Here is a 15,684-nt window from a genome sequence, read left to right as displayed (position 1 = left end):
GAGTGAGTTGTGTTGGGTTGGAGCCGATGGTCTCTAAGTGCCTTTCCAATGTGAGTGATTCGTGTCGCTGAAGTTAATAACTCTGGGTCAAACAGATCTAAGAGAATTATGCTCATAGCCAGCAGAGTGAATGTTTATTCAACATTTGTTAATCACTCTGTACAAAGTCACTGCAAACACTTAAAATATTTAAGTACATTTAAGCATTAAATATGGTTGAGCACTAAAAACATTAAGTGCATTTAAAACTGAGATGGGTTAACACTAATTAACTTGATGTCAATTTTTCTCCACAAAGCTATTATTAAAGTCCCTTTCCATTAGAAGTCTGATAGCAATGCCTTCTTGGTCTCCTGTAGGACTGTTAGTATCTGATTATGGAAAGTTAACTTGAATCCCAATGTTTTCTTGTAACTCTGTGATGTCTCCATAGGAGTGTAAGAGATGTTGCTATTGGTGTCTAAGCCAAATCTTGTGTCAACTTATACCATTAATTCTTTAAGTCTAAGATCGTCTCTGGCTATAACTTTGCATCCAGACTTTTACTTCTTCTTTTTCACCCCCAAACTATTGGTTAATATGAGTGACTTTCACCTCTATCCAGTCTCTGGGTGGCTGCTTTCCAGTGGTGGAGAAATGAATGAATCCTTTTGTATAAGAATTTTGTAACTCAGTGAAGAGTTTAGAACCTTTGCCAAAGGAGATATGTGAGTACTTTGCACAAGTCATATATAATATGTATATAGTAGTAATGTAAGGACAGCAGTGTTCAAACACCTCTGTGGGTAGCAGCTAAGTCATAGACAGCTAAATCTCATTTTCAATACTTTAGAAACCCCTTCTTTCTAGTTCAGTCAGGAACTGTTGTTGGTCAGCTATTTAATGAAAAAAAAAAGTTAAAGTAGGGGAGTGTATAAACATAAGAGAAAGAGAGAGATGCAAATCTTAAAATTTTTGAACTTAGAACAAATATATGTGAATACGTGTCTGTTTGTACATATGTGCACACACACACAAACTTACATGCTGAGGTTGTTTTTTATAAAAGGCCAAGGAATTTTCTTTGACATAGCTGTGCCAATTGCTCATCTGTGCTGTATTATTTTTTGCATGAACACATTCATAATGCACAATCTATGATTTTTAGTTTTAATTAATTTGAAGTAGATAGAAGCTTTAGGATAATTACTGAACAGCCCAAGTACAGGATCCTTCTAGATTTTTATTGTATTATTTCTTTTTTTATTTATTTTATAGCTCTCTCTCTCACACCTAAAATTAGGGGAAAAAAAATGATTGTGGTAAAACATAGAACAAAAACTACATTTTCACCATTCTTTATACAAGTCAAGAACATTAAGTGCATTCACAATGATGTGCAGCAACCAGCATTATCCATTTCCAGGATTTTTTTTTTTTTAATCTTCCCAAAGAGAAACTCTGTACCCATTAAACAATAATGGGCCCATTATCCTCTACTCCCAGTCCCTGGTAACCTCTAGTCCTCAATCTATATTAGTGAATTTTGCCTGTTGTAGACACTCATGTAAGTGAAATCATGCAATATGTATCCTTTGTATCAGACTTATTTCAATAAGCTTAATGTTCTCAAGGTTCATCTTTGTTGGAGCATGTGTCAGAAATTTTCTTTCTCTTCATTACTGAAAAATACTCTACTGTGTGTGTATACTATATTTTGTTTATCCATTCATCTGTCAATGGACATTTTCCCCCACGTTTTGGCTTTTTTTTCCCCCCGCTGTGGTGCTGAGGATTGAACCCAGGGCCTTGTGCTTGCAAGGCAGGCGCTCTACCAACTGAGCTATATCCCCAGCCCACCTTTTGGCTCTTATAAACAATGTTTCCATGAATATTGGCATAGAAGTATCTGTTTGAGTCTCTATTTTCAATTCTTTTGGGTTAAGCCCAAGAACAGAATTGCTGGATCATATGTGGTAATTTTATGTTTACTCTTTTGAGGAACTGCCAAACTGTTTCCAAAAAACACTTTCTTCTTAAATCAATTTGTCTTTGTGAAGAATTTCCATGACATTCAACTTGGTTTTCCACAGAAGCAACAGGTGTCTTTTCTTTCGGTCCTGTATTAATCAGTTTCAAACCATTTAGTTAGCTTTTGTAATCACAATAACAAGTTCAAGTGTTTAGAAATGCATACAATTGATATTCACAAAGTGTACAACTCAGCTGGCAAGACTAGAAGTGCTTAGAGAGTAGTTTTTCAGCCCTGAACCCCTGTGTGCTGGGGGTAACAGTCAATACAAAGAACAGAACGTGGAATGGATGGAGTATACTGGTTAATCAGACCAGTTACATGTGTGCCAGTGAAGAAAGCCTCTACCATGCACCTGAATTGTGCTTTTCATGATAAAATATATAAGAAATTATTATGGCATAGCTAGAATAAAATCAGCGGCACTGGAGAAAGGCAGACCATAGAGGTTAAAATAGAGTGAGAAGTTGGCTGATCTGGTCAACTTTTTATAAATTCTTGAAATGAAGAAAAGATTAATGAGCAAGAGCAGCAGGTTGATTTCCCAAACAACCTTCCACTATGGGTGATAAATGGAAGAGAAATAGAAAAAAGGGAGTTGTACCTATTCTTAGGAAGAAGACAGCTTTCAAGTTAAGATTCCATGTTGAGATGTGATTAGAATGTGTTCTCGACAGTTCCGAAGTGAAATCATGAAACTATAGAAGGAATACTTCTTTATAGCATCTTCCATCCTTGTTAGCCACTCAAATGATTAAAGACTTGGGAATTGCCCCTCTAAATATGGCCTGAAGGAACTGGATTTATTTAGCTTAGAGACACAAAGCAAGCATGCTGAGGGGGACTTAATAATAGTCTCTGAGAATATGAGGGATATTCTCTGAGTGATGGAAAGCAGCTGTTTCCTGTTTCCACTAAGGACTGGATAAGAAGAATGGAGTTAAATTGCAACAAGTGGGTGTAAGAACTCCTTGTTCATAAAGTTCAAGACAATAAACTCACAAGACTAAAGTCACTTCTCTGCTTCAGAACTACGTCACTAACTCTTTTTGGGTGATTTACATGTAACCTGTTCCTGAATCTTGAATTAGTAAAAAATATAGATGACCTTTTACCCATTGAGAGTATGAAGTTGTTCATCGTCTGAGCTATCTCGTGCTCTGGTTGGGGAGGAAGCCATTAACCCTCAGTCTTTCATGAGATTTAAACCAGAAAGAACTCCAGTCTCCTCACTTCCCTTTATTGTCTTTTCAGAGAAAGATAATCCAGATTATTCCTTCTCTATGAGGTAAATAATTCTCATAGCTTCACCAATATGTATTTTTACTGTCCATTTGGTTAGTATGGTCATAATTTAGTTATTTAAAAGAATTTCAGTGTCTTCAGTGTTTTGAATATTATATATATATGTGTATGTGTGCATACATATACATGTGTCACATGTCATGGACATTTAATATGTGATAGATTTATTTTGATATATAACATAAATTATATCATGTTATGTGTATATAATCACATAATGATGAAAGCAATGTTTTTTCTGGGTAGTGTGTCTAAGTGTTCATTATATGAAGATGAATAATATATATATACAGTGTTAATTAGGAGCATAGCAAATATGCAAAGCATTATGTAATAGTGCATCATTATAGGAGATCAGCAAGGAAAAAAATCTGAAGACAGAAAAATGAGTTCTGAGTATGTGATTAACTTTTAGCCCATAAGATAGATGGAAATGCCTGAAAATTTCTTCTTAAGCATGATTTTTATCATTCCTATGCTGTATTAGGTTAATTATGCCATTTATTCTGAAGTGGATAAGTAGTGTCTTACTTGCCCAACTGGGAGTTATTTTCAAGGCAAGCTTTGATTCCCAGAGGACTGACTGCTGTTAAGTAAAGTTACAGCTTTATGTCAGCATTAACTGTGTATACATTCCACCATGGTATATTTTCATCCTGTACTGACATCTATTATAATCTTATTTCAAGATCTCTGCCTTTATTATTAAATGTTTTCTGCCATCTGGAAAGGGGTCAGGGTGAATCAGGATCTGACTTTGACTCCCATAATTTTTTTTGGCTTTCAAAATTCCAGCACTGAAGTAGAAAAATGACTTTAGAGTTGCTTTGTATCCTCTTTCAGTGCTTGTTCACCGTGAGGGACTGGGAGTCTTACTTACCCCCCTGAGTTTCTGTTTCTTTAATCTACCTTACAGCAATATTTTGAAGATTACATTAAATGAAATGTGTGCCAAATCCAGAGTCTATTGTGCCCAGTCCTTGAGTCATATCTATTTGCTCCTTTAATTCACCAAAAGAATCTTTTGTCTATTACAGGATCATGATTGCTTCTAGATTTACTTTATTTAGAGGGTTTCTTTGGACCACTGGGGCAGGCCTGAAGAGTATGATTTGTCAAAAATTCATGAGGGCATCCAAGAGTTTGATCATACAAATCTCCTTCCTCTTTTATATTTTCTTAATCCAAAACAAAACTGCTACTGTAATGCCAAGTATTTCAGGGACCATGTGTTGTAAAATTACCTGAAATAAATTGTGTACACACACTGACAGGAAAATGCATTTTAAAATCAGTGGGAAATCACACATTTTTTGCTTTGCAAGGCCAAAGGAGAGTTAATAAATCACCTAGATCTTCAGATAGTCATTTAATAGAAATGATTTAACTTGAGTCTATGCTTTGAAATGATATTAAGTTGAAAGTATGATTCCTGACCTGGAGAGGCTAGTGAACTTGTCAAAGGGACCAAACCCCTAAGTGTGAAGAATTACACTGAATTTGAGGAAGGGCAGTGGAAAGCAACAGAACTCGAGTCCCCAAGGTACTGAGCAAAGGCAGGCTGTAGGGCAAGGCGAGGAATTTACTGTGGCTCTAGGAGACTTAGGATGGTGATTTGGTTCATAAAACACTACGGTTTCAAGATAGAATTGTTGGAAACCACCTCAACTATTCACTTCCCATAGAAACCCAACGGCATGCTACAGTTGCTCTTACTTGAAATTGACATCTCTTTCTTTTTGACCTGATACGCTTTCATTCTCTCAGCTGCACAGTGTGCCAGACTGCTCCTGCCCAGATTCATTCTTAAGCTGTGGGATGTGGAATATCTTTATAAATCTTCACAGGTCACACTGAGAGTAAAAATCCCAGCTAGAAGCTTACCTCAAAAGCTGAAGCAGGACACGTATTTTAATGCCAATAGATTTAGGAACCAAGGTTAGGACCTTGCTGTCTTTGGCAGAAGATTTATAATTCAGGGTCTTTGGATGGTGAGTGTGGAGTTCTCTGAAAGGGATCTCTCCCCCTGTCCCTCTCTGTACCCCAGCTCCTCAAATTAAAGAAGTAGGGAAGCAGAATAACAAAACTATTAACTTAATAGCATAGAATTTATGGCCAAAATCTTGCAAAGCTTATGTCAGCAAAGCAAAATAATTACTGCCACTTTCTTTTAGACACTTGGCTTTATGGTTCCCATCACCTTTATCATAACATGCAGCTGATTTAGTAGCTCTATTTTTCATGGCAAGTGGCCTGGTGTTATGTTTTTATGCATGTGGCCATGCTTCAGATGACAATACGTGGACACACTGGAGTGCAGCTAAATTTAGATAATGAACTAGGATAATGTTCATGGTTTGGGTTTCGTCAGGCTGTCGGTATGCCACCTGAGCTTTTTCTCTTGCCCTTTCTCCCTCTAGATCCTCAAATCCAAAGATTTAACATCTCCGACCCAGCGCTACATTGACAGCAAAGTCGTGAAAACAAGAGCCGAAGGCGAATGGCTGTCCTTCGATGTGACTGATGCTGTCCATGAATGGCTTCACCATAAAGGTCATAACCACCTTCTAGTTTTCTCCCTAGATGTTCAGTGGCCCTCGGTTATTGCAAATTGATTGCAGATTTAAAAGTGCAGGTAAACCTACAAATGACCTCCTTGACTTAATGTTTTCCAGATAGGAACCTGGGATTTAAAATCAGTTTACATTGTCCCTGCTGTACCTTTGTACCATCTAATAATTACATCATACCAAATAAAAGTGAAGAGCTAGAAGCAAGATTTGCAGGTAACTGAAACTTGGTCTTTCAAGGTGGGGGAGGGCTTGTGTTGATAATCTCATGGGGGTAAAGTCACTTTGCATGTGGAAATGAGATCGTTGGGTGAGGTGTGGGCAAAGATATGGCTGGACAAAAGTATAAGGAGGCAGAAAAGATTAGAAGAAAGGGATTGGTTCCCAGTTTTCATACTCGGTACCCCACCATAACTTGGTCAATACTAACAGATTGGCTCGTGGACCCTGAAAATATCAAATAGTCAGTTAAACCCTTTATTCTTCATTTAAACAAAACCAACTTTCCAACTATTCTGATATGATAGGACTATATAACATACACTCTGTGAAATCCATTGGTAATTCCCCAAACCAAATGTCAGAAACTGACAACTGTTTTTCACCAGAGAAAGAAGTTCTCTGTAGCCTCAGTTTCTATGGCTCACCTTCCTTGTGTTGGAACAGTCCCCCTTTTCAACCCTGTACCCAGTATTTCATGTCTCTTTCCTTATGAGACTTTTATAATAGTTTATAAACACATGACAAGGCTTTAGATTTCCCATGCTCAACTTTAAGTGAGCAAACCAAAAACCAGGGAGAATGAGAAGACGGGAAGGGCTTGGGTCACTTGGTGTATTGGATAAAGTCACTGGGGGAAGAGACCAGAGGGAAGCCTGTGCCCACAGGCCAGTGCAGCATTGGCCTGCACTGCCAGACCTGGGAGCTGATCTCTTCCCTCCTAACATCACCTGGGACCTCCATCCACTTTTAAAAGGCTACAGTGGCCCTCGCTCATGGAAAAATACTCCCAGAGGTCTAGAGATTTATTTCAGTCTCTAACCTAGTCATGATTCTCTTGAGTGTGGAGATTAAATGCTTAAACTGGCAGTCTCCTGAGCATGCTTCGGGGAGCTCAAGTTTCTAAATCTCAGATGGAATCAGGAAAGTGTTGAGGATGCCATAAAATAAATGAAAAAGCCCTTTCTTTGCAGCTTCCCAAAATAGCATTAGGTAAGGGTGACTTCTGTTTCACTTGAACTTATTTCACTGCCATGGAGCTAAGTCTCAGTTTATGCTCATTAGGAAAGTCTTCTGAGTTTAGCAGCCTTAGGAAGAAGGTGAGCCAGCGGGTGACAAGGCATGTTGTATGGCTGCGGATTCATTCGTCAGGGTTTGAACACAGTCTACACTGACGATCGACTAAAATAATCTACCTAGGTTGTCTGGGGCTGTAGGTCGAATTCTTCTTCTGCAGTGACTTCCTAAGCAACAGCCCTCCCTTTGATGCTGTGCTGCCTTCTGATAAGAGCCCCAGGTAGAAGTGTTGTCACCTGTGGTAGTCCTATTGTGCCACATCTGTTTCCATAGGGAATAACTATTTCCAGCCAATGCTGTCAGGGTGGTCATCACTGCTATTTGTGAATATATGCAAGAGAAAAAAATATATATATATATAGCTGATGATATATGATGAAGGTAAAGCTAAATGTTTATTACCCAAATGCATTTTTTCAAGGTATTGATGGCACCTCCACATATACCAGTGGTGATCAGAAAACTATAAAGTCCACTAGGAAAAAAAACAGTGGGAAGACCCCACATCTCCTGCTAATGTTATTGCCCTCCTACAGACTTGAGTCACAACAGTCCAACCGGCGGAAGAAGCGTGCTTTGGATGCAGCCTATTGCTTTAGGTAAAGAAATGGAAATAAAACTGAGCAGTTGCATCTGTTAACCCTTGTACTGCCTTTGCTTTCTCCTGTATATTGACTTGAGTTGAACTCATAGACTGAGGCTAGGCAGAGGACAGTATAGCTCTTGTATCTTACAACACTGTTCCTCCTAGAGTCTTTGTACAGTTATATCTCTGTTGTCTTCCCCAGTCCATTAGCAAAGAACAAAGGGTGAAAGGGGGAAACTAGCCCCCCATGATTTTCCTCCAAATCCCTCTGAAGAACTTTGATGCTGAAAAAGAAAATGAGCACTCTACCCTTCTCCCCAGAAAAAATACATTCATTCGAGATGTGTGATGGTGACTCCATAATTCAGAAAGACCCACCATCTCTGTGACCTTAGCCTTCTCTTCAGAGTGCCTGTGGTCACATTTCTTTCACAGAAACAGAGATGAGAAAGCAGAAGGGTGCCATTAGCTACAGAATCTGACAGAAGTGGAGGAGTAGGACAAGAACTCACTTCTCATTCCCATGTGAATGGAAGGGAGTGAATGTTCTTTTATGGTTTCTTATCAAGTTTGGTAAGAGGAGGGTTCATTTTTTTGAGAGTTGTGGGACACTGCAGTGTCCTCCATGATAACAGTGTCAGAGGTCACAAGAAAGTGGCATTTTGGGCCTTCAGAGCCTGTGTTTGCATGCAGCATTTTCCTTGATTTCTAGTATATTATGATCGAGTAACAGGTAGTAAAATGCAGGATATATTCTCAAATAAAAACGCCTTAGGTGGTTCTTTGAAAATAACTGTTGTACTTTTTTTTTTTTTTTTAATGTAAAAGGACAATGGAGGCTAGCTGGCACAACTGCCCAGTAGTGGTTAGAAAGGACAGTTCCTTTCAACCACCTCCCTACATATAACTAAGCATTTGAGAGTAAAGGTTTGACTTTCTAGGTCACAGACAAGGGAGTCAGGGAGTAGAACTCATGAGGGAAAGTCATGAAGCAGGTCATCATAACATCCTATCATGAAAGTCACTTGAGATTACAATAAAACCACTAAAATCTATGTGGTCATTAGATGCTTGTTGAATAAATGAATGGGTCATTCTTCTGGTTTGGGGTGAGACAGGTAGGAAATTAGTTTTAAAATCTCCATTGATGTTTCTTTCAACAGAAATGTGCAGGATAATTGCTGCCTACGGCCACTTTACATTGATTTCAAGAGGGATCTTGGGTGGAAATGGATACATGAACCCAAAGGGTACAATGCCAACTTCTGTGCTGGAGCATGTCCATATTTATGGAGTTCAGATACTCAGCACAGCAGGGTAAGTGTGTGGCTAACTCATCTCCTCTACTCTAGGCTACCTGCTGTTGTATTTCTAAATGAACTGTAATGGTCCTGGTACCCCTTCGCCATCTCATTGCCTAGATGCTGGATAAATCTTTTCAGATGAGAAATGTAGGCTGTAGGTGAAATCAGAAGTAACACTGATCCCTTTCAAAAGTAGGTCAAACTTTCTCATTTAGATTACAAGCTACTTGAGGAAAGTTTTATTTTGTTTCTTGTTGTATATTTTTAACAGCTATAAACATAATTAGGTTCCTTATCCCCCCCCCACAAAACCTTTTGAGTCAACATACATATAGTGTCATATGTAGCTAAGGTGTGAAGGGATACAGGTATCCATCTCAAAAAGTATGTTATCACCTCCAATCAAGGACTGACTTATTAGAAATAACATTGAAGACTTTAATTGGTGCTTTGGTGTGTGATTTACTATTGTAGAAGAATTATGAAGTTCTTTAACCTCTCTGAAACTTAAATTTCTTATCAGTATGAAGGAACGTTTATATTTAAACTTATCTTTAAATTGTCAATGCCAAACTTGAGAGTTGTTGGGAAATAAAAAAAAAGATAAATGTGAAATGATTGGAAAATTAATATGTCTTTTTGAATACAGCCCAAAGTAATCAAGAATCTGAGTATTTAATCAAGTTATTTTAATCAAGACAGAGGGCTAACTCAGAAGGCAGGTCCATGGTTGGATGCCGTGTGTTCCTAAATCCGGATCAGCAAAATCTTTTTCTTTGTAATAATGGTATTTGTGCATATGCTTCTTCCTTCTTACATCCTTCATGATGTAGGATTGTAGAGATGGATAGCACTTCATAAATAACATCACTCAAACCTTACATATAACAAAAATCAAAAACAAAAATCAGAGTCTAGATTGTGTACATGACTTGCCCAAGATCAAACAGAAAATCAGGGGCAAACCAGGGTTTGGAATGCAGCCGTCCATTTTTTGTAACAAGGCCTCTATTTGCTCTGTCTTACTGAGTATAATTCCTAAAATGTGGCTTCACGTGGGGGTTTCTATTCTGCTCTTTATGCGTCTGTAAATCTCCCTATTAAAGAGGCATTAGAAAAATTGCCTTCACTGCAGGGTAGGAAAATGAACCTGCTGCCAAAAAGATCACATAATGCATTCAGCTGAATTCAAGAGTTTGGGGGTTATCAATTATTTTAGACAATCTGTGTTATAAAAATTCCTCTTTAGTTCTCATGAAAAATCATGTGTTAGTGGAATATGAAGTATATTTATTTATAAATGCCTGCACAGGCTGGAAATGAAATTGACAAATATGGCTCCCCTTCCTTCAGCTGTTTTCCCAACTCCCCTGTAGGCTTTGGCACTCTCCCATGACCATGTGCTTGCCCACGTGAGGGAAGCTTGCTCATGCCTGTCCCTTTGTCTCAGCTCTGTGGCCAGGCTGCTTCATCTGGGCTGCAGCAGCAGTAGCTGTAATGTGGGCACAACCCAGCTGCCAAGTAGAAACATAATTCTCCTCCCCGATACACAGAGGGAGTGTGTGAAGGCTGAGACCAGGCTTGTTTTTCAAGGAGAGAGGAAGAATAACTGTCATGGTCACAAATATGTGGTTTGGATAGTTACCCAAGACGCCAGGGGTAGCTTAATAAAGTAGTCAGTGTTGCTGCACTGAACAGATCTTGTGTCTTAGGATGAAAAAATTGCAGTGAATCTCGAGGAAAAGGTCACTTGCTGTTTGACTAACACATTAATGGCATCCTTGGAAATGTCTCTGTGTCATCAGTGGGGATCCTACATACTTCCATTAGTAAAAGTCATACACCCTTTGATACAAAATGGGGATAAAGGTACAGCACTAACTACAAAACTTGGTCTTCATTCTGTTTTAGAACTGGTTATCCACTCCCCCAACTCAGCCACTACCATTTATCATATGGAAGGTTAATGGAGGGTTCATTATTTAATACTGCTTTTAAGAAATATCTAAGAAAGTGAATCATGAAGAATGTAGATTGCATGTGATGCCATTCTTAACATCATTGCAGTTATGAAGCAATACTAAATGAAAGACTTTTTAAAATGACAATTTAGGCCGGGCTTCAGGGGACATACCAGTAATCCCAGTGATTTGGGAGGCAGAGGCAGGAGGATCATAAGTTTGAGGCCAGCCTCTATAACTTAGGGAGGTCCTAAGCAACTTAGTAAGACTGTTTCAAAACAAAATAAAAATAAAAAGACTGAGGATGTAATTTAGTGGTGAAGTAGTGCCTCTGGGTTCAATCCCCAGTATAAAAAAAAAAAAAGAAAGAAAAATGACAAATTGGTAACATTAAATTGTCCTGCAAATATACTTGAGATAGAAAAATTTCACATTATAGACAGGTATCTTTCTCTATAACCAAAGGTAGATGCAAGCTCTTATGACAATTTTAATAAAGCGTTTTATGATTTTTCTTCTTAACCATGTATCCATGATCTCTTCACCTATCACACAAGTATTATTTTGTCCAGTGAAGACTTACTAGGACTACATGGTACAGTCTACAGAGTCCCCAGTGTCAAACGATGTCTTAATCTTCTTGGAAATTTAGAATATATATTCACAAAATAACTTCAGTTAAAAAGTAGTAGAGAAACAAGACCAAATACTAGAAGATCTGCCAAATGTGTGTGGCAGTGATCAGAGTAGACAAGTTGGGAAAATTAGGAAAATCTGCAGAATAAGCAATTTTGTCCTATCTGACTTTTATAGATCATTTGTTTAAGATACGTGAAAACAGCACTGAGTGGGAAAAGGGTGAGTTTGGTGATGGCTAAGGACACCTACCAATCTGACCGTAATTTAGAGTTAAAAAAAAAACAAAAACCCAAAAACCAGTAATGTACCCCAAATAATTAAAATTGCTTAGTACTGTGGCTGATAACAATGTGATGTGGTTGTTTAAAAGATAATTATTTTTCTTTCTTTCTTCCTTTCTTTGTTTTGTTTTGTTTTGGTCTTGTCCTGTGGTATCTCTCCTTTCCTGTGTGCATTCAGGTTCTCAGCTTATATAACACGATCAATCCAGAAGCATCTGCTTCTCCTTGCTGTGTGTCCCAAGATTTGGAACCGCTGACCATTCTCTACTACATCGGCAAGACACCCAAGATAGAACAGCTTTCCAATATGATCGTAAAATCTTGCAAATGCAGCTAAACTTCTTAGAAAAATTGACAAGGCAAAAATCATGATCACAATGACGACAGCAATGATGACGTTTGTAACAAGAAAACTTGGAGAGCCTTGTTTCATCAGTGTTAACGGATTTTGGAAAAAGCGGTACTAGTTCAGATACTTTGGAAGTTTGCGTTCTGTTTGTTAAAACTGGCATCTGAAACGAAAAAGTGGAAGGCCTTATTCTACATTTCACCTACTTTGTAAGTGAGAGAGAGAAGAAGCAAAATCTTTTTTTTTTTAAAGGAAAAAATAAACACTGGAAGAATTTGTTAGTGTTAATTATGTGAAAGTAAAAAACAAAAACAAAAAAAAAAACAAAAAAAAAAAAACAGGAAAATCCCATTAAGTGGAGTTGCTGTACGCACCGTTCCTATCCCATGCCTCACTTGATTTTTCTGTATTGCTATGCAATAGGCACCCTTCCCATTCTTACTCTTAGAGTTAACAGTGAGTTATTTATTGTGTGTTACTATATAATGAACGTTTCATTGCCCTTGGAAAATAAAACAGGTGTATAAAGTGGAGACCAAATACTTTGCCAGAAACTCATGGATGGCTTAAGGAACTTGAATTCAAATGAGCCAGAAAAAAATAAGAGGTCATATTAATGGGATGAAAACTCAAGTGAGTTATTACATGACCAAGTGAGTCTGCATTAAGATAAAGGCCCTGAGAACACATGCCCTGTACGAACTGCCTAAGGAAGCTCCGTGTAAGGTTCAAACACTAAAAAGCCTGTTAATAAGAAGAACAGAATAAGTCTGTAAGATTTTTTTTTATTTTTCTTTTAATTGTAAATGGTTCTTTGTCAGTTTGGCATACCAGTGAAATGTTGAAATGTTTTGACATGTACTGGTCAAACTTTGGACCTTCAAGTATTGCTGTACAGCTATGCTACAGTTTTTTTCCTTTGTTTTGGTGTATGTAACCAGTCCTGTATTATTAAAATAGATGGGCATAGAAGGCAGCATAATTGAAAGCACATCTGCGGATCTCTTTTGCAAACTATTAAATCAAAACATTAACTACTTTACGTGTAATGTGTAAATTCTTACCATATTTTTTATATTCTGTAATAATGTCTACTCTGATTTAGATTGGACTTAATTTGGGCTCTTTTTAATGATCATTCACAATTGTATGTTTCCTTTAGCCGGCCAGTACTTTTGAGTAAAGCCCCTAGATTTTGACTTGCACTATAAATACATTTTTAAAATAGTATTTGCTCTACTCGTGCTTTGTGTATTGTTCATTTTTATGACATAAGCTACCTGGGTCCACTTGTCCCTTTTTTCTTTTCTTTTTTTGAAAAGAATAGATTTGAGTTCAAGTGGTCTTCCTTCATCTTCATAAGCATCATTACTAACCAAGTCAGTTAGGAAGCTTCTATTTTAGGAAAATGGGAATGTTGTGGACACACAGATAAATGAGGGAAATGATTTAGCTTTAATGAGGTTGTTTAAGAATCTGAACTCAGTCTTGGACTGACTTAAGAAAGGTTTCTCTAATTTGATTTAATTTGTGTTTTCACAGAATTTCATTATTTCTATAAAGCAGTTAGTTCAAGGAGAACATCTTTTCCTTTAAAAATCAGATTTTTAGTGTTAAGGGGAAATCGAAAAAGAGACATTTTAGTTGGTTTTTCAAAAGAGGGAAGAGTCCAGGTCAGCATTAGTCATTTCATTCATTTCACTGAAGTTACGGTTTTTGTAGACATTCTTTGAAGGTTGGAAAGGCACAAGCCAGAACCTCCCATGATCAAACATTCTTTCCTTCCTCCGAGTGAGAGTCACCTGTCGCTAAGGCTGGCGTTTACTTTGCTTTAATCACTGATTTGCGTCATTGCAGAGGAGGCGCCTCATATCATGTTTGTAGGATACGTTTGTCACTTATTCAGCTTTAAGATAAAAATGAACAGGTAAAACAATGGAATATTTGCAGTTTCACCTAAAGGGCAGCAGAGTGAGATATGAATCCAAACAGAAGTTGATTGGCATGGGGTACTTCTTTTTTGGAATTCCTGACCGTTACTTAAAAATGAAGAATTGGATTTGCAAGTTTGAAAACTGGAAAAGCAAGAGATGGGATGCCGCAATAGTGAACAACCCTTGTGTTGGGTGGAACCCAATCCCAGATTTGAGTGTGTGTTAATTAATTTTTTTTTTCCTCTTTCACTTTTCTATTAAATCTGTGTAAATCACTTTTATTTCTGCAGGTATTTTCCTCTCAGATAAAATGACATTTTGTTTTGTATTATTTTGTCTTTCTTTACGAATGCACTGATAATATTTTAAATGCTCTATTTTAAGATCTCTTGAATCTTTTTTTTTTTTTTTTTTAATTTGGGGGATTCTATAAGGTCTTTATTTCCCATAAGTAAATATTGCCGTGGGAGGGGAGGGTGGTGGGAGGGAGTGGGGGCAGTGTTAGTACATGGGCGGGGCAGCAGTTTGTATGTGTTAAGCAGCAGTACAATTTTATGGTTGGCATGATTAAAAAGATGGAATATAAGAATAGCTGTTTTGTATTTTGATGACCAATTTATGCTGTATTTTAACACAATGTATGTCTGGGGTTTTTTTGTGGTGCTCTAGTGGTAAATAAATTATTTCAATTATACATTGCTGTGTTTTTCCTATTCATAGTACTATCCTTGAGACTAGAAAACACCAGTGATGTCCTGAGAATATTCTCAAGCTAGAAACGTCAAGCCACCTCTAAAGTTGTCCTTTGTGCTTTTTTTTTTTTTTTCTTTTTCTTAAGAATATTCCCTTCAGAAAATGTCATGCTACAGCTCAAGAGCCAGGACATATCTATCAAGGACTGAAGAAAGCCCTGTGCAGTCTTTTTATGCTCTTATTTATTGCTATTTGGTAATTGTTTGAGATTTAGTTTCCATCCAGCTTGACTGTCTACCAGAAAAAATGCAGAGAGATATTTGCACCATGATTTGGCTTTCTGGTTCTATGTTCTGCCAACCCCGGGGCCAAAAGAACTGGTCTAGACAGTATCCCCCGTAGCCCCATAACTTGGATAGTTGCTGAGCCAGCCAGATGTAACAAGAGCCACGTGCTCTTTGCAGTTGGTTGTTGGGAGCAGCTACTCGTCTCTCAGTTTCACCCGTATCACTGTGCACACACATGTGCACGCGTGTGCACACACACACACGCACACACACAGACAACACCCTATTCCCTCAAATTTCCTTGGCTGTTACTTACAAGACCAGACTTCTCAAGTGAGTTGCATGTCTCAATAAATAGAACTAATAAAAAAGTAGTTGTGACTCAATCTGGTTTTCTTGCTTTAGCTAATGCAAGAGCTAGTTTGTGCCTGTTGTGTTGTCTAAGCATCACACAGAAACAAACCACCC

General features: G+C 37.8%; 1 protein-coding gene across 3 annotated transcripts in view; it reads left to right on the top strand.

The window, feature by feature from the left end:
• Positions 1-12,626, top strand: part of Tgfb2 (transforming growth factor beta 2) — an 82,633-nt gene extending 70,007 nt beyond the window's left edge. For 2 of the 3 annotated variants that reach the window (XM_047521610.1, XM_047521611.1), the window contains 5 exons: positions 5,737-5,869; positions 5,992-6,102; positions 7,604-7,781; positions 8,932-9,085; positions 12,132-12,626. In XM_047521610.1, the coding sequence (XP_047377566.1) occupies positions 5,737-5,869; positions 5,992-6,102; positions 7,604-7,781; positions 8,932-9,085; positions 12,132-12,290 (735 nt within the window). In that variant the 3' untranslated portion in view covers positions 12,291-12,626. The remainder of the gene's footprint in view (positions 1-5,736; positions 5,870-5,991; positions 6,103-7,603; positions 7,782-8,931; positions 9,086-12,131) is intronic. The other variant, XM_047521612.1, reaches the window with a different exon arrangement.
• Positions 12,627-15,684: the final 3,058 nt, after the last annotated feature.

This window comes from Sciurus carolinensis, chromosome 12 (assembly GCF_902686445.1).
Source record: "Sciurus carolinensis chromosome 12, mSciCar1.2, whole genome shotgun sequence".
NCBI classification, from domain to species: Eukaryota; Metazoa; Chordata; class Mammalia; order Rodentia; family Sciuridae; genus Sciurus; species Sciurus carolinensis.
This window is presented reverse-complemented; position numbering and strand designations above follow the sequence as displayed.